General features: G+C 50.2%; 8 protein-coding genes across 8 annotated transcripts; 3 read left to right on the top strand and 5 right to left on the bottom strand.

Moving 5' to 3' along the window:
* Nucleotides 1–94: 94 nt before the first annotated feature.
* A1O9_08205 (uncharacterized protein) lies at nucleotides 95–1,375 on the bottom strand (the record flags this gene model as incomplete). The annotated part of the gene is made up of 1 exon (XM_013402591.1): nucleotides 95–1,375. One exon carries the CDS (start codon nucleotides 1,373–1,375, stop codon nucleotides 95–97), a length of 1,281 nt encoding a protein of 426 aa, XP_013258045.1.
* A 595-nt stretch (nucleotides 1,376–1,970) lies between these two features.
* Nucleotides 1,971–2,543, bottom strand: A1O9_08204 (uncharacterized protein; the record flags this gene model as incomplete). Its single annotated transcript, XM_013402590.1, has 1 exon — nucleotides 1,971–2,543. One exon carries the CDS (start codon nucleotides 2,541–2,543, stop codon nucleotides 1,971–1,973), a length of 573 nt encoding a protein of 190 aa, XP_013258044.1.
* A 1,431-nt stretch (nucleotides 2,544–3,974) lies between these two features.
* On the bottom strand, nucleotides 3,975–4,841 carry A1O9_08203 (glycosyl hydrolase family 17; the record flags this gene model as incomplete). The annotated part of the gene is made up of 1 exon (XM_013402589.1): nucleotides 3,975–4,841. One exon carries the CDS (start codon nucleotides 4,839–4,841, stop codon nucleotides 3,975–3,977), a length of 867 nt encoding a protein of 288 aa, XP_013258043.1.
* A 1,911-nt stretch (nucleotides 4,842–6,752) lies between these two features.
* A1O9_08202 (uncharacterized protein) lies at nucleotides 6,753–8,522 on the top strand (the record flags this gene model as incomplete). The annotated part of the gene is made up of 1 exon (XM_013402588.1): nucleotides 6,753–8,522. One exon carries the CDS (start codon nucleotides 6,753–6,755, stop codon nucleotides 8,520–8,522), a length of 1,770 nt encoding a protein of 589 aa, XP_013258042.1.
* A 144-nt stretch (nucleotides 8,523–8,666) lies between these two features.
* On the bottom strand, nucleotides 8,667–9,713 carry A1O9_08201 (uncharacterized protein; the record flags this gene model as incomplete). The annotated part of the gene is made up of 1 exon (XM_013402587.1): nucleotides 8,667–9,713. The coding sequence occupies one exon, from the start codon at nucleotides 9,711–9,713 to the stop codon at nucleotides 8,667–8,669; it is 1,047 nt and encodes a 348-aa protein (XP_013258041.1).
* Nucleotides 9,714–10,006: 293 nt separating this feature from the next.
* Nucleotides 10,007–11,617, bottom strand: A1O9_08200 (uncharacterized protein; the record flags this gene model as incomplete). The annotated part of the gene is made up of 1 exon (XM_013402586.1): nucleotides 10,007–11,617. One exon carries the CDS (start codon nucleotides 11,615–11,617, stop codon nucleotides 10,007–10,009), a length of 1,611 nt encoding a protein of 536 aa, XP_013258040.1.
* A 494-nt stretch (nucleotides 11,618–12,111) lies between these two features.
* A1O9_08199 (nonsense-mediated mRNA decay protein 3) lies at nucleotides 12,112–13,665 on the top strand (the record flags this gene model as incomplete). The annotated part of the gene is made up of 1 exon (XM_013402585.1): nucleotides 12,112–13,665. One exon carries the CDS (start codon nucleotides 12,112–12,114, stop codon nucleotides 13,663–13,665), a length of 1,554 nt encoding a protein of 517 aa, XP_013258039.1.
* A 732-nt stretch (nucleotides 13,666–14,397) lies between these two features.
* A1O9_08198 (PEK protein kinase) lies at nucleotides 14,398–16,461 on the top strand (the record flags this gene model as incomplete). Its single annotated transcript, XM_013402584.1, has 1 exon — nucleotides 14,398–16,461. One exon carries the CDS (start codon nucleotides 14,398–14,400, stop codon nucleotides 16,459–16,461), a length of 2,064 nt encoding a protein of 687 aa, XP_013258038.1.
* Nucleotides 16,462–17,592: the final 1,131 nt, after the last annotated feature.

Raw genomic sequence — 17,592 nt, 5'->3', positions numbered from 1 at the left:
GCTATCCGTTCACTCTCGCTTTTGTGATACCCATAGAATTTTAGTTCTTCCAACCAGTCAACCCATCCCGGAATGTACCAACCTTCTTGTGAGTTCATGAACCTTCAAACAAGCCTACCAAATCCTCTTCTTCGCCCAACAGCCTCTCCTTCGCAGCCAGCCACTGCTCCTTCTCCACAACCGAGCCAAGTTTCACGGTGACCTGTTTCAACTTTCTCTGAATGTCTTCCACGCCTGCACCCCCCGGCACCTCCTTATCCACACCCTCATCAACGCAATTAACCCAACACCCTACCAAGCCCCGCAGGATCTCAGGCCACCACAGCTCGCGCACTCTAACCTCACACACGTCCAGCAGGACGTCCAGCACCAGCAGGATCTCTGCAACGAGATCCTTCGCAACGAGCGCGAATGGATCCATCAGGCCCGCCCTCAGCACTGGCAAGAATTCGCGCAGGTATCTGACGCTGTCGATGCCCATGTTCTCGATGATCGGCGCGATCTGGGATACGAGGTAGGTCGTCAGCGGGACTGACGTCGAGGACGAAAAGCTCTGGCCGGAGGACAGGTGTGACAGCGAAGCGAGCACGCCGTGGCGCAGGAGCAGCTTCAGCCGGTCCTGGCGGCCTGTGAACTCTTTCGAGGCAGGGATTTGCTCGTTCGATTCTTCTGGTTTCCCTACTTCTTTTGCGATGGTGGTGGTAGGAGATCTCCGATACCGAGCGTCCACTGTTGCCAAGAAAGCCGGATAGAGCTGCCTCAGCACTTCGAGACTCTCGTCTTCCGGCGTTAGAGTCGGTAGAAGCATGAAATTCGTCTTCAGGGCGTCGAAGAAGACATCGCCCAGGCCAGTCTTGTGCAACATGTCACTCCCGACAGATATAAGCAGCTCACACAGCAGCCGGAGGAGCTGGCACCCAGCCGCCTTGGTGGATGAGCTGCCGTCGTCGATCATGTTGAGGAGCGGCGGGATGAGGAGGTGGAAGTGCGCTCCTACCGTCTGTTTCCTCCGGTCGGTCGGTACTATGCTCGAGTGTGATGTGATTATGTAGCGGAGCAGCGGTGCCGTGAACGGTGTTTTCCATGGTTTCAGCTCGTCGTCCGTCAGCGGGTGGTTGAATCGATTTCCTAGCGACGGGGCGGCTGAGACGAGGTTCTTGCGTCCTGTCGATGTCAAGGCGGCGTGCTTCGTGTTGCTGAAGAGTGGCTTGACGATTTGTGTGAGCAGGTCTAGGAGTGTGGCGGGCAGGGAATCTGTGTCGCTGCCGGAAGTCGCTGATATCAAGCTGTGTGCTGTTTCGCGGAGATCCCTGGTCTGTGGCTTTTCATTGGGAGAGGGTGTTGACAGGACTTCAAGGATGTTGTCACCCTCCATTCTCCCTTGATTGTTTATATCTAGCTGTTCCTGTTAAATCGATCTAGACACAGTCTCGAGCGTTGCACCGTCTCGTCGGTCCTCAATCGCGTTCAAGTGGGCAGGCAATTTTCGAGACCAAAGGTGAAGTCTCAATCGTTTGCGGCCCTATTTTGATTTTTTGGGACCATTTCACAGTGGATAATCCAAATGGATTCCTCCGGTGTGAATTTCAGGCTAACAGGGAATCCGATTATAAGCTAGAAGTTGGATAATCGTACAATTTTCATTCTGCAAAGTCACAACGAGTTGGGATGTTCGAAGGCGTTGAAATTATCACGTGACGAGTCGAGCTGTGTATGTACTGTGGTGACATTAAATTTCGATATAGGAAGGCTACACCAAGCACAGCTGCAGAGATGCGAAAGGGGGATTGTTAGAAATTGTTGTTTTGGCATGTCGACACGGACGCACTACGGTTCGAGAGAAAGAGTGAGATAAAATTGTACTTGAAGCAAATTGCTCATATGTACACTGTTTACCTCATTGAGTTTCCCCGACACACCGACATCGATTTGCTAGATCGCTCGTCTAGAGTGACCAAAAACAACCAATGTCACTTTTTGGAGCTTGATTCCTTGCCCTTACTGAACCAGGTGCTCTTCTCCTCCTCAAGAGCAGCCAGCTTCGACTCCAACTCTCTGATCTTATCCAGCTTGTTCTGGCGGTGCTTCCGAGAGTTCATCGTGTTCCGAATACGTTGTGCCCCTTTCTTGTCTGCCATATCGACAAAGTGGATTTGAGATCCATATTTGGCGGGTTTGTCGGTGCTAGACTTCTTCGTGGCATCCCCGGTGGAGGGAGGTGGCTTCTGTTCAACAATGTGGAAGGGTGATGAGGTCCTACTAGTGGTACTCGAAGGGTTTGATTTTGGTCGAGCCTTCTCCACCCTCCCACTTTGGACGGGAGGGGGGGGGTATATAGTCCATGCTGGACTGGAGGAAGACGTGACAGGGTCAGGTTGCTCCATGGAGATTGGGTTCAGACAAGGGAGATCCCCGGGAAGGGTGACAGCGAAAGGATTCATGAAGAAAGCTTCAGGAAACGTAATCGATACACCTATTTCTTCCACGGGATCGCAAGGGATGTCCTTGCCACTAGGGGTGGAGTCCAAGGAGATGTCCTCCATACAGAAACTGTCGCCAAAGTCGACATTTTGCCAATCATGACTAGAGAGGTGGTAGAGGTCGGCATTATCGAATGCCGACAAGGAGTCATGGTCGGAATCAAAATAAGCAGGTAAATTTCGCTGATCAGGGGTGCTGATCAGAGGTGAAGACCGTGGATAAGAGTTGTAAACCGTATAATCCCAGAGGGGCCATTGTTGGTGGTCCTTATGGCGGGAAGAAAACACCGAAGTATCTCGATGGCACGCAAGTAGTGGTGGTTGGCATTGTGAATCACTCTCCAAGGTGGGACCCCACCAAAATCAAGGGAAAATTAAAGATTGCCTTGCCTGAGTGCCTGGTGCAAGGCTGGATTGCAGGATAGAGAGGGAGGGAGAGGGAGGAGGAGGAAGGAAAGAGGAAGGTGGGAGGTCGGGGTAGAAGAAGGAAAGGACAGCAGCGTCGACCGCCCCGGACGAACTCCAGTTACTCTTCTGGGTTAGTTGTCTTTCGGGTATCGTGCCAGGGTAATGTAACGTCATGCACGCTTGACTCATCCTTGTATTCCGCAGAGGCGGTACAGAAATGGAGGCTGTGCCCCTTGGCAACCACTCTCTCATGTCCGAGTTCTTGCGCGTAGATATCGAAACTGGATACCAGCATGGGCCTAGAGTCGGGCTGTCTATAATTCGACTCTCCTGAGGAACATAGGGGAAGTAACTTCCACATACCCGAATAATCGAGCAATCTTACGGACAAAGCCTGGACGATATTATCTCGAAACAAGAGGTTCTTCGAGATGCCAAAAGCAGTTGACCATGGCTTTCGACATGCCCTGAGAGTCATGAACAGAGAGCGTCTCCAGGCTCATGCTCACTAGGGATATCAACGAAGTTGATGTTTGATAAAGTCGTTCAATTCCTCATGCTGGAGTGGAAAGTTCTCCAAGAACAATTCACAGCAATGATGAAAGACTGTATCGATCGTCGAGCCGACATCGGTTGATCCTTCGTGAAAAACATCTAATTTTGCCGATCTGAGCTCTGTTGATTCTTTTTGTCATTTCTCCATCTGTTGCGATATTCTGGCCTCTTGTGGCCCAGCCTCGTCTTTTCGTTCTCAATGTTGCCTTTGGCTCACCCATTTTAACCCCTGCGATATGCTCAGTACACGGAGAGGCCGGAAGACGATGCGAGGGGAAATGAAAAGTGGTTGTTGAATCGAGGTATATGTACCCAGGGCCACTCAGCCAGGCCTATCGGTATGTATTCCGTAGGACAAATTATACATATGAAAATAAATATATCGATGGATAATCCTCCCAAAATCTCACGGACGATATGTGCCCTATTCCCGACCAGTCGCTATGCAATTTATTCGAAGACAAAGAATGGACAAGCTTTTGCTTTCGCTCCACACAAATATGAACAGTGGGAGACCGGAGCGTCTTCAATTTAAGCACAGGAAAAATTGATCAAGGGATTGTAGGCGTGATCAACAACCGCAAAGCTGGGGGAGGCCGTGAAATCATCAAGGTCGTAGAAGAAGTAATTCAAGCTGTTGAAGCTGGAGCACGATACTTGCCACCAAAAGGTTTGAAGACTGTCGATCGATGGTACTGAGTTGCCGACTGCGTCTCCAGTGATAGGCTGTCCAGTCTCAGTTGTCCAGACCTCTTTTCCCTTAGACACAGCACGGACTTTGTCGACGGCAGTCCAGTAGGCGTCGCTTGAAGCCCCATTGTCAATGCTGACCCCTTCCCAGTACGGATACGCATCGTTACCAAGCCAGTCAACCGCGTCGATTACGGCCGTGTTCGCAGGATCAACCCAAGCAGTCCAGGTATCAACATGTCCGACCGATTTTCCAGATGCTCCCAAGCCCCATAACATGCCTCGTACGTCATTGATCTTTGCGGCGAGTGTCGCGGCATCTGTATCTTTACGATACAGATCCTCTGATCCGACCGAGACAGCCAGGATCCAATCCGAGCCGTATTGTTGGATTGCTTGCAGCAGAGCTTGCTTTTCTGCCTCGAAATGAGCATCATCCTCGGTCCAGACGCCAACTAGGAGATTCGTCCCAGTCCGAGTGGCAGCCGGCACTGCGTTTGCCAGAGTATTACAATCGCTTGAGGCATATAGTCTAACATCCTTGAAGTTTCCGGGGAAGCTAGCGATTTTCTGGAAAGCAAACTCCCAATCGGCCTCACTTCGACAAGCTCCGGACGCAAGGTTGGCGCCAATGTTGAAGCCTTTGTAGTATGCCTCGACGCTCGAGACAGCTGCCACCGCTAGAGCGAGGACTGGTGTTATTTTCATCGTGAAATGGTGCAGACTATAGAATGGAAAGCGAAAGATAATGAGAAAACCAGGTCAGGAGGAAAGTGGGCCTAATGAATGAATGGCTGACAATACTACGGAAAGAGTGATAAGAGAATGACTCAACTGGAGGAAAGAACTTCAACAATGATAGAGGAGAAATGTGTGCATAGATGTGAGGACAAACAAGAAACTTATCAATCTAGTAAAATGTCCAGCCTTATCCATGTTGATGCCAGGGTCGATATCCGCCTGTGGAGAAGGAAGCGAGAGAATAGGGGCGCCACACCAAGCAGCGATCCTAACAGCCGCTCGAACCAGTCTCCATACTGCGTGGCTTGGACCTAGATTGGTGGGCCGTTAAGATTGATATGACGATCTGGCCTGGCTGGACTCAGGCGAAGAATGCTGACCTGTTGTCAATTTGTCTGCAATGTGATTGCTTGACGCAAAAACATCGATTTCCGATCTCACCGACATTGGAGAACTGACTCAGGCTGAGTGAGATGACGCGTGGACATAGCGAAGGAGGATTAAAAGAATACCCAACAATGATTTATGCAATGTTAGAGTGTTCGAAGCTTAAGCTTTAACTACATAAGGTGCCTGCTAAGTAGGGGTGGCTGCGCCCGAGGCGCATTTTAGGCGCACTTGGCCCTCTAACTTAGGCCCAGCTTTCCGCCCGCCAGTCACGACTCACGACTCACGCCTCGCGCCTCACGAGTCACGAGTAAGGCTGCTGCTTCCTTATCCCTTTCAGACTTCGGCGAACCTTCACATTGAATGTCCTGTCATTCTGGGACGAGGAACCCCGTACAGTTGCCTTGTCAGCCGGAAGAGAGGTAGAGAAGACTTCGTGCCTTTTCATTCGAATAGTTGAATAGTTTCCATCGCCCCCATTTGAGTCGTCCTCTGAGGGTTCGGCCGGAGCGGACTTACTGTAGTACTGAGCTTCCTGGAGTTCTAGTAGAATACAATATTGCATCAATGTTTGTAGTTAGACAGATAGGCTTGTGATGTACATCCAGGAACCGCTGGGTATACTTTGAATTTTTAAAGGATCTATGCCGAAAAATCGTGAAATGCTTCCAATTGCTTGAATACTTTTTGCACGCTTCACAAGGAAAGAAGGCGAACTTCCTTTCATACAATGACCCCCTCGGCATACCCTTTTGCTAGATCAAGGGGAGACTTGCAGAGACCATTAATCCAATGCTACCATTACAGAACAGAGCAAGGATTGCCCCGACCGGGCCTCTGTTATCATCTAGGGTGCGGTAACAACTCCGGATAACTCTAGCGGGAATTGGCTTTGCCGGCACTTACCCAGTTTCAATTGAAACAGCAAGAATATTTCCATGCAGCCAGGCTCCTTTAAGTCTATGATACAACCTTGAGCTCAGTATCCACCACTCGCTCTCAAGATCAATATTCTTTATCAGAGGACGACTGGGTCGAAAAGAATCAGGAGCGAGGAGAACAAGAGGTTATCTGACAAAAGGTGGGAGAAGAAAAGAGAATGCCCTCCCAAGAGAGAAGGAAGGCATGAGAAGGAAGATACATAGAATATCGACAGGAGATAGACTCCAAGATTTTCTACATTGTTTTGGTAATTACGGTTACGGTTACGAGGGCACTACGAAAAGGGGCCTGTGGCCAAAAATCGGAGTACCAAGCTTCCAAGCCTTGACATTACAATTTCCTTGACATTACGTAGTCTCATGTTTCAGCTTTGGTGTGCGTTAATGGGTGCCGATGGTGAGATTCAAAATCTCTGTCTTCTTCATAATATCGGTACAAAAAGAAAGGACCCAGAAGTGAAGAATAGGTCTAAAGCTTTGCTACTCGAAGCACTCCTCCATGAGCCTGGAGTCAAAGCAAGTGGCATCGACATCGACAAGCCGCCATGCCATGGCCTTTCGGAGGGCTCGAGTCGCTGTTGTCCTCATAGTCATATTGATTCTACTTCTACTTTGGCATTTGCCTAAGTCTGGCGAGAGGAATTCACCTCGACCAATTGGAGACATTGTCGCGATACCGCACGAGGACAACTACGACCTTCACAACCCCATAATCGATTTCACCCCTCTGCCAGAGGCATCACGAAAAGGTCTACCTCGAATACAACACGAGTTCGGACCCGAGACTCCGGCTGCAAAACAGATTCGGCTCGCACGGCTGGAAGAGATTAAGTCAGCTACGCTACACTCATGGAATGGCTATCGAAGATTCGCGTGGCTGAAAGATGAGCTGGCGCCGATCTCGGGGAGTTCCAAGACCTCGTTCGGAGGCTGGGCAGTGACTCTAATCGATTCCTTGGACACCTTATGGCTGATGGGACTCAAGGCTGAATTCGAGGAAGCCGTTTCAGCACTATTGGGTATCGACTTTGAGAAGCCCGCACAGCTTCCAATCAACGTGTTCGAGACCACCATTCGATATCTCGGAGGCTTACTCGGAGCTTACGACGTGAGCAATGGTGAGTATCCGGTGTTGCTCCAGAAGGCCACAGAGCTTGGAAACATGCTTTATGTTGCGTTCGACACGCCCAGCCACATGCCTGTCGTCCGATGGTCGAAGATTGGGATGGAAGCCCCTGCTGGAGACACTCTCGTTGCTGAACTTGGATCTCTGACGCTGGAGTTCACCAGACTCACTCAACTCACAGGGGACGTGAAGTTTTATGATGCTGTACAGCGCATATCGGATTGCTTCGAGTCACAGCAGGGCCAAACCAGGGTGCCAGGGCTGTTTCCAAATGTTGTCAACGCAAGGGAATGTTGGTTTGGCGATGGCGTGACGTTCTCAATCGGAGGCTCCGCCGACTCCGTCTACGAATACTTCCCAAAGGAGCATCAACTGCTCCGGGGCGGAAGCGCACAATATCAAAAACTTTACTTGACTGCTAGAGAGCCGCTGAAGCGGCATCTCCTCTTCAAGCCATCGACGCCAACGGGCCAAGGTCTCCTACTGGCTGGAACATATAAAAAATATCCAACGGGGCGCGAAGAGTTCATACCAGAAACTCAGCACTTGGCCTGTTTCGCGGGCGGTATGTTCGCCCTCGGGGCGAAGTTATTCGACATCCCAGATGACTTGAACACGGCGAGAAGTCTCCTCGACGGATGTGCATGGGCCTACAACGCAACCGTAACTGGGATCATGCCTGAAATGTTTCGCTTGATTCCTTGTCCTGATCGACAGCAGCAATGTAGCTGGGACGAACAAGCATGGATGAAAGAAGTACTGGAGCAGAATTCCCAAGAGGAATCTGCAGCAGACAAACAATCCCTGTCTGAGGAGAAACGCGCACAACGGCTGGCCGAGCGTCTCCGTCTACCGAAGGGCATGCCTGAAATGGAAAATCGAGGATACGCCCTGCGGCCCGAAGTTGTCGAGTCCATATTCGTTCTTTACCGCATTACCGGGGACGAGAGCCTTCGCGAGGTGGCATGGAGTATGTTCGAAAGCATAACCAAGTACACAAAGACTGAATTTGGCTTCTCGTCCATCGACGATGTGACGCGGACGGAACCGGGGAAGATCGATACGATGGAGAGCTTTTGGATTGCGGAGACGTTGAAGTATTTCTATCTGCTGTTTGAGGATCCGAGCGTTGTTAGTCTCGATGATTTTGTATTTAACACGGAGGCACACCCGTTCAAAGTGCCAAGGGGATAATTAAAGCCCCGGTAGATATGTTTGGGAATAGGAACTTGGCCTCACACGTCGCATTACTGTTCAGGCCTTAGGCTGTAGAGATGAAACGGCATTTGATCATTATTCATGGCTGCGAAAGCCTCTTGGGACCTGAGAGGAACCTAATTAGAAGATCTTGCCCAAGACCTGTTTCACATCATCTGAAATCGGGTCTTGACGAGTATTGTTGCCTTTACCCCATCGCTCAGGTTGCCCGTCTCCTTTAACATCGAACTGTCTCCAAGTCCTCTTCACATCTGACTGGGTTGGCGCATCGTGATCCGGCGGCGGGGCTTTGGATTCCTTCTTCCTCTTCATCCCCTGTATCCTCCTACCTTCTTCCACACCCTCGACAAACCTCTTGGTGTCCCTCATGATATTCCTCCTCTCCTCATCTCTCCGTCCTTCCATCTCCCTCTTCTCCTCCCTCACTCCGGCCATCAACTCTTCCCACCTCATCCCTCTCAGGTACTTCATGTTCCACACGTCGTCATGATAGAAGCCGCCTTTCTTGCCGCCTATGACTTGCGCATTCAGCGTCTCGGAACATCTTCGAGCGGTTTTCTTCGATGCAAACTCAATCCAACCTTCCGTATACAGCTGTCGGGAGTTTTTCTTCGAGCTGGACTTGTGCTTCGAGGCCGGCGACAAGAACAATCTTGTTATAGGCGCAAATCCACGTTGAGATAGGAGATTTCGCAGTGCGGAGGGTTTGAGGTACGGTGGCAACGAGGAGAGGTAGACTACGCCTGGGGGCACTTCCTCGCCCTTTGCCTTTTTCGTAGATTTTTTCTTGTCTCTACTATCGACTGTCTTGCTCTCGCTCTTGCTCTCGCTCTCGCTCTTGAAGGCTGCGATTGGCGAATCTCTCCTCTCTGTAGTCGCAAGGTCGTCTCGTGTACTTTGGGTGTCATGATCATCCTCATCCTCAACCTCATTATTGTGCCTATCCACATTGTCGACCTCCTCGTCCACGGATGCAGTCTTAGCTTTTGACCGCTCCTCTGTCTCGCTCCCCGACTCTCCGTCAGAAGAAGTGTGATTTATTTTCCTCCTCTTCGTCGCTCGATCAACCTTTGAGACTTCGGCCGCTTCTGAATCATAGCCCGCGTCGTCGTCGGATTCGTCGGAGATGTCGTGTTGCAAATAGGAATTGCGGTTTCCGGAAGTCATAGCGAATACGATTGATTATTATGAACTTTGAGAGGCCTTGCGACTTACAGAGTCGATGTGCCGTGGAAGCAGAGGAGCTGAATGTTGTGAATCGTGATCCTCAAGATTTCCGTGATGCGGAGAAATTTTTCTGCATAAAGTTGGAGAAAGTGGATGTGAGGGAGATCCCCACGTGCATAATCCAGGGGGGAGCAGATCCAGACTTTGCTTCAAAACAATATATTCGGTACAAGGTGCTTCAACTAGCAAGACCAGACGAGCACTTTTATCTATTTTCTCAAGCGTAGTCCAAATCACAAATTGGCTTTGCCCTGCCACGCAATGCCTCGGTCACTCTCAGTCGTCATGCGCGATATCACATCCTCAACCTTCTCCTTGACACCTGCTTTGTTGTTCCACCTTCTGAGAACCTCCTCTGTCACAGCCTGAGGTCCATCTCTACCGTAACTCTTCACCACTGCTTTTATATCTGATTCTCGCGGCAGCGCAAAGACCGCATGAGGGTATTCGTCGTAGGTCTGGTTCGGTGATCCTGGATATGGATCAATCAACTCAATCACCTCCTCCGGCGACGGTTGGTTGAAGAATTCCTGCACGTCCGTCGCAGAGACTCCTTCGAGGGTGTTTGGTTTCCACTGTGGAGTGGTCGCAGGCTTGTTGATCAGGCGGGCAGAAACCCCTTCAGTGAAATCGGGATGTCGCATGAATTCGGTTGCTATCTTGTGTTCTCGAATAAAAGTTTCTCGGATGTTCCAACGTTTGCCCTCTCTAAGTTGGCGCAAAGTAACACGTAGGCTAGTAGGCGACCTGAGTGCAATGGTCTTCTGCGTGAGCTTCGCCCACTCCGCAAGCTGGGTGTCTGGCGATTTAGATTCTCGCTGAAGAGCTTCGAGAATCTCTTCAACAGAGTCGAATCTGAAGGATCGATCAATTGCCTCGCGTAAGGAGCCCCTTAGATTACCGTATTGCGCTTTGGCATATGAGTCAGGGGTTGGCAAGCTGCTTGTGAATTCGCTTATGGTCGCATTAATTAGTTGTTGTCGGTCGAGAAGACTGGCGTTATCTCTGAACACAAGCTCTGACAGTCGTGTTGTCAAAGGACCGAGTACAGAGCTATCGAGATAATGTGTTGCAATCCCGGCGTAGAACGCTTGCACACCATGCAGTCGCTCTGAAGTCAATGCCAGGTATGTGCCAATCTCGCCATCAAGTCGAGACAGAAAGAAACTTCCACCAACGTCAGGGAAGAATCCAATCGTTGTTTCGGGCATAGCGAAAACAGTCTTCTCTGTAGCAATGCGGAACGGAGCATGGACAGAAAGTCCCACACCACCACCCATTGTGATCCCATCCATGATGGCAATATAAGGCTTGCTGTACGTTGCAATCAAAAGATCCAACTTGTATTCAAGGGCGAAATAATCTGCCGACTTCTTCTGGCCTGCCGGTCCCTCTTTGTTCTGAAGAGCGAGTTCAGCCACATCGCCCCCAGCACAGAAAGCTTTGGGGCCTGCTCCACTGATCAAGATGACGTTGGCCATGTCTGACTTTTCCCATTCTCTTAGCCGAGGGAGGATCTTCCTGGCCATGGATCCATTCAGGGAATTGAGCTTCTTCGGTCGGTTCAGCTCAACGGTGCGCACCCCGTAAAGCGAATTGAAAACAACATCGTCCGGGTCATCTGAGGGTAGCTCCTTTGGCAGGGCGCCATATCTGATAGTAGTAGAGGACATCTGTAGCTGATGAGCATGGATGGAAGTAGTATGGAGAGAGTGACTTACCGTTCGCCGGTTGAATGCTTGTGTGAATTGTGAAGCTCGAGATCGAGCTGCTAGAGTCGATGTTCTTGCAGCGGTATTAGAAGAAACCAAAGAGGCTGCGTATCTGGCACAGCAGGCCTTCATGACTGATAAGATATTGTGGAATAGTCATCAGTCAGTGGACTCTTGTCTCCCCTTTAACCGATTTCTCTTCAGAGCGTCAGAAATTCTACGTCCTCGGAAAGGCCAAACTTCGGACAAAACTCCGACCGAGGCCTTTTGAGAAAGGGTTCGCAGAGAAGACAGATTGGGGAAGAGTCTTTGTCACGTGGTTTGTATCGATATCACGTGGCTGATGTACCGGAATATGTGCGTGGATGAGCTCACGAGGCTTCGTTCTGGGCGCGTTCCAACAAACTCTTCGATTACTTAAGCGATTACTTGGCAGTGCAAGGATCTGCATCCGAACGGGGGGGCAAACTTATGAATAATTCGGAGTCACTTCGAGTCTTCCAAGCCTTTCTAGTAATCCTGTCTTTGCAGTCTTGTCTCTTCGGAGGCGATTGGTATTCTGTGAAATTCTGATTCTTCTACGGCCTCTTCTTCTTCAATTTTCTCTCCGTCAAAAGTCTCTCACTATGTCGATGGATCTCGATTCTGTGGCACTGCCATCCGTCCAGAAACCACAAACAGCCACAATTTTATGTTGTAATTGTGGCGCCGCAATTGACGGAACTGCTTCTGCTGGTGCATTATGTTACGACTGTATCAAACTCTCGGTCGACGTCTCAGAGGGAATTCAGCGGGAAGGCGTACTACATATTTGTAGAGACTGCGAAAGATGGTTAAGTCCGCCCTCGCAGTGGGTTACAGCCGCTTTGGAAAGCAGAGAACTCCTTGCTCTGTGTTTGCGAAAGCTGAGAGGTCTCAATAAAGTCCGTATCATCGACGCAAGTTTTCTATGGACAGAACCGCATTCCAGACGAGTGAAGGTCAAAATCACTGTTCAGCAGGAAGCATTTGAGGGGACTATCTTACAACAAACTTTCGAGGTGGAGTATGTCGTTGCCTATCAACAATGTCCGGAGTGTGCAAAATCATACACACCAAACACATGGCGAGCGTCGGTCCAAGTCCGACAGAAAGTCCCACACAAACGTACTTTTCTTTATCTTGAGCAACTCCTTCTCAAGCATGGAGTGCACAAAGACACAATCAACATCAAGGAAGTCAAAGATGGCTTAGATTTTTATTTTGCGCAACGAAACCATGCCGAGAAATTTGTCGACTTCCTGACCTCAGTCGCCCCTGTCAAGGTGAAGAAATCACAAGAATTGATTTCGATGGATATCCACACCTCCACCAAATCTTACAAGTTCACTTACTCCTGCGAGCTGCTACCGATATGCAAGGATGATTTGGTGGCACTCCCACCAAAATTGGCCAAATCCATTGGCAATATCACACCATTGGCCCTTTGCTACCGAGTTGGAACATCAGTCAATCTTCTAGATCCCCATACTCTACAGACTGCTGATCTACCGTCTTCGGTCTATTGGAGATCCCCGTTCAAGAGCCTTGCGGACGTAAAGGAGCTCGTTGAGTTTGTGGTGTTGGATATCGAATCTACAGGGGCGCAAAACGGCCGATTCTTTGGTGCCGAGGTTACCGTTGCCAGGGCGTCGGATCTAGGATCAAATGACACCACCTACTATTGCAGAACTCATCTGGGAGGTGTGCTCCACGTAGGAGATTCGGTCCTGGGTTATCACCTGACCGGAACGAATTTCAATAACTCCCAATTTGAAGAGCTGGAACAGAGCAACACATATGGTTCTACCATTCCAGACGTTTTGCTGGTCAAGAAGTTCTATGCTCGAAAGAAGAAACCAAAATCGAGAAGCTGGAGACTCAGGCGCATGGAAAAGGACGAGGGAGAGCTGCTGCCGAAGAAGGCCGATCAAGAGCGGATGGATGCCGATTACGAAATGTTCCTGCGAGACGTAGAAGAGGACGCTGAACTCAGACAAACGCTTGCGCTGTACAAGGCCAAGCAACAGAAGACCAAAGCCGCGGACGATGAAATGAGCTTGGTTACAGGTGATGAGAGCGAGGATGAAGTACCTAAGATCAACATGGACGAGTTGTTGGAAGAGTTCGATGAAATGAATGTTAACGATACGGAGGCATGACGGATATGATGGGTTCTCGGTAGGGGCTGGTGTTTTGAGGCGAAGCACTCTGGTGGTGTCCGTATGAAAAAGTTTCCTACTGTCAGCAAAAGAGCTGAGAACATCAATACGAGCATGATCTTGAATCGTCTAGCCCTGAGCCTCAATTCTACCTACCTACCTATGGGTGCCTAGGTAGGCAGAAGGTCCGTTGATAGTCTATCACCAAAAAACGGGACAGAATGACGTCACGTGTCACTTCTTGAAGCCTTGTCTTTTTCGTGACTCGACTTTGGATGACTCCTAAGCCACCCACCAATCGCTTTCAACGCGCCCTTGAAATAACGATCTCAATCTTGAAGCTCGCTGGCGGAGAGTGAAACATGTAAAAGAAAAGCGTGGATGTGCACACGCCCTGTGATTCGAACCTGCCGCGCAGAACAACGTCGAACATTGTGGCAATTACGCCAAGACAAAACTGATCAGTTTGCAGCGTGTCCTCTGGACGATGTCTCACTGGAAGCCATACAAAGGACAAGCGACATAAGATATATCTGATTACACGGTGGCACTTCCTCACTTCCGGATCACCTTAGCGTCCGTTCTCTGTCACCTATGTGATTAAATCAGAGTTTCCAGATCTGCCGCGTACAGGTGTGCAAGATAATCTGACCATTCGGCACTTCTATTTCACCAATGTAACAGCCTTGCCACTACTCAATTGAAGGTCTATGGAGCCTCGCTTTCGAAGTGATGAGTTCCGCATTCTTCCGCCGGCCTACAGATGAAAGCTCGAGTTCGGACAGCGACGATGCAGAGCCAGCTGAAGATTCCCAGGAAGAGTTGGAGATTTCGGCTGGAGAAGAGGTTGGACCAACCATTACCACCGAGTCCCTTTCCAGCCATGAAAGCGTGTCCGTTGGCGGCGAGGGGCAGGAAGTCCCATTCGCCGACTTCCACAACATAGAACAACATCGCAGCCTCTTGCTCTCGGCATTGCTCGAGGACTTTGTAAAGAATCGTGCTTGCGAAGAAATGAATAAGGCCAATCCGGGCCGCAACTATGACCGACATTCACCGGAAATTCAACCTCTAGCACAGAGACTTTTCCAACAAGCCAGTCAGCCGCTGGCATTGAATGGGTGGATTACCCCGACGGCTGCTAATGATAACATCGGAAGCAGACAAACTCGTGCCACCTACTTAAGTGGAATCGAAAGTCTCGCCCTAGGAAGGCTTCAGAGTGGCAATTTCTTGCCTGGCCAGGGACGACCACAACTTCCATCGCGCAATCATTTGCTTGCATTGACGCAGGCAAACCACCACAATCAGATGACTGGGCAACACAATCTAGCAGCAGTGGCCGGTAGTTTATCCCTATTTTCCGAGTCGAACGCACCACCGAGTCCATACTCAGACTTAATCCTCACGAGTCCTACAGTGAGGCGGAGTCACTACGAGTCTAGCTTTCAGCAGCTAAAGTTTCTCGGTCGCGGAGGGTTCGGGGCAGTGTATCATACGTACAACGTTTTTGACAAGAAGGAGTATGCAGTCAAGAAGATCCCACTCAGTCCAAGGCTGTCCCAGAGATACAGAGAATCTGGTCATAAAGAGTTGGAAAGCATTCTTCGAGAGGTCCAAGCTCTAGCACAGCTTGAGCATAACAACATCGTTCGGTACCATGCAACGTGGATTGAGGAACCAAAAGAAACAGCTTCGATGGTATACACACCAAGGAAGCCTAGTCTGACGGTTGGAGGGAGGAGATTAATAGAAGCGGTCGGGTCAGCATCTCGTCATCTTCCTCCCGCGCAGGTGTCGGAAGTGAGCGACGGGATCATATTCGGCTCAGACAGCGTTTCCAAAGCTGTGACAGACAAAGTCGATGTTGATCCCCCGGCCCCGTCTGTGACATTTGCGCATCCAACTGAGACAGAGTCAATCGCTGGACGAACTTCAGAGATTTTCACTGATGGCGATGCTCAGCCTGGTGCTCGAGTTGAAACTGTATTAGATAGCTCGGTTTATGTGCTCCACGTGCAAATGTCTGTCTATCCCTTGACACTGGCACAATACCTAGCTCCGCAAGGTCAAGGCCACGGTCAGCATCAGCATCAGTCAACTAACAGTGGCAGCCTGAGTCGTCGACATTGTTTCCATTTGGTCCCAGCTCTCAGGATCCTACTGGGCATTCTTTGCGGATTGCAATACATCCACGCCAAGGGGTTAATTCATCGGGACATCAAACCGACCAACATCTTCATGTCCAGCATGGAATTGAACGCAGGGTCTTTGATTGCCGAAGGTTATCACGACGTTGGATCGTGCGTTGGATGTGAGGGCTCAAGCCCTTACTACATCAATCCTCGCATAGGGGATTTCGGTCTCGTGGCAGAGCCAACTCTAGACTCCATGATTGGCGGGACAGGTAACCGCAGAGTCGTGGGAACGCAATACTATCGACCTCCTCCATTCCGCGACGCACGAAACAAGTGCAACTCAAACGCAGTAGTCGACGAGAAGCTCGACGTCTTTGCACTCGGTGTGATTCTAGTCGAGATGCTGTGGTGCTGCAGGACAGCCACGGAGCGCATGCATGTTCTTCAGGGTCTTCAACGAGGCAAGATCCCATCGGGACTGCCTGAGAAGCTCAAGCAGGAAGGCCATGAACCCGAAACAGGCGAGTTAGTGCTCCAAGGCATCTCGAGCATGATTGAGCGCGATCCGTCGAAAAGATGGGGCTGTGCCGCATTGACAGAGTGGATTGTAATGATCCTGGATAAATGCAAGCCACCGCCCACGCACGACTTGCAGTAATCCTAGTACTACTGGGGACCACCACAGCCACCAGACCTACGGCGAGCGACAAGTAGGCTCAGCATTGACAGAAGTTCAAAGTCTCTGAAGTGGAACCTCAAGCCGAGGCGGGAGAGGAAATTTGAGCCCGGTAGCACTCCGTAGTCTACGAGTAAGGTGATGGATCTGATCGGCGCAAGCCTCTTCGTGTCGGGAATACTCCGAACATATTGGCGGTTTTGACAGGCCGGCCAAGTTGTCTGTCCGTGCACTGACATTTATTGAAAAGATGCACGGACCGGCGTTGCACGGGGAACTTCACCCACAGCTTCTGATCTCTGTTCATAAAATGAGAATCCCAATCCCTCATAACCATCTATTCTATGCCGGGTCTGGATAAAGCATTTCTCGCTCGTCTTAGAGCTCCAGGATCGAGAACCTCACCCGCCTGAGGTTCCCGTCCGTGGAAGCCTGAATGCAAACCGTCAGGGCTGGTGAATATAACGACGGGTACGGAGCATGAAGCTCCTCTCCCCCCTGCCCCCTTGCGCGAGTGCTGCGTCAGTCGGTGGTCACTGGTCAGACAGATTAGAGAGTTGGCTCGTGTGCAAGGCACACCAAGGACCCGTGTCCCTCTAGAACCTATCGGATGGGAAAGATTGCCATTCAGGAACCAAAAGTTCTGTACGGTATCCGTGCTCTCGAGCCACATTTTCTTGATAATGGTGTTGCCCTGACGAACCACGTGCCGCCTGAGGTTACTATCGCGAGGTACCTGGTAGCAAGTGTGTATGAGTAAGTAGTATCACTTTTCACTATGGGATGCATTGCGCTCGTGCATCTCCGCGCCATGTTCTCAGACCGTTTGAGTTCCACATAAGGTCTATCTTGCTGCAGTAGTATTCCGTATGTCACATCTTACGGAGTACAGTGGCCGTCAAGCGACTCGAGTAGCGGAGGTACCTGATTAGTATGTAGTTAGTGCCCTCGATTACTCGTAAAGCAGGCAAGCTTTCGTCGCCCAAGCTAGCAAATCCCCCAGCAGAGATATCGAACCGAACAGTGCCAAACTATACTTCGACGCGAGTCACTGCTATCCACTCAAGGACATTGTCTGGGCGTAGCATTATTGAATTACTGTATCTCTGGGGG

The sequence above is a fragment of the Exophiala aquamarina genome (genome assembly GCF_000709125.1).
Source record: "Exophiala aquamarina CBS 119918 chromosome Unknown aczIA-supercont1.7, whole genome shotgun sequence".
NCBI classification, from domain to species: domain Eukaryota; kingdom Fungi; phylum Ascomycota; class Eurotiomycetes; order Chaetothyriales; family Herpotrichiellaceae; genus Exophiala; species Exophiala aquamarina.
Note: the sequence above shows the minus strand (reverse complement) of the source record. Positions and strands in the feature narration are given on the sequence as shown.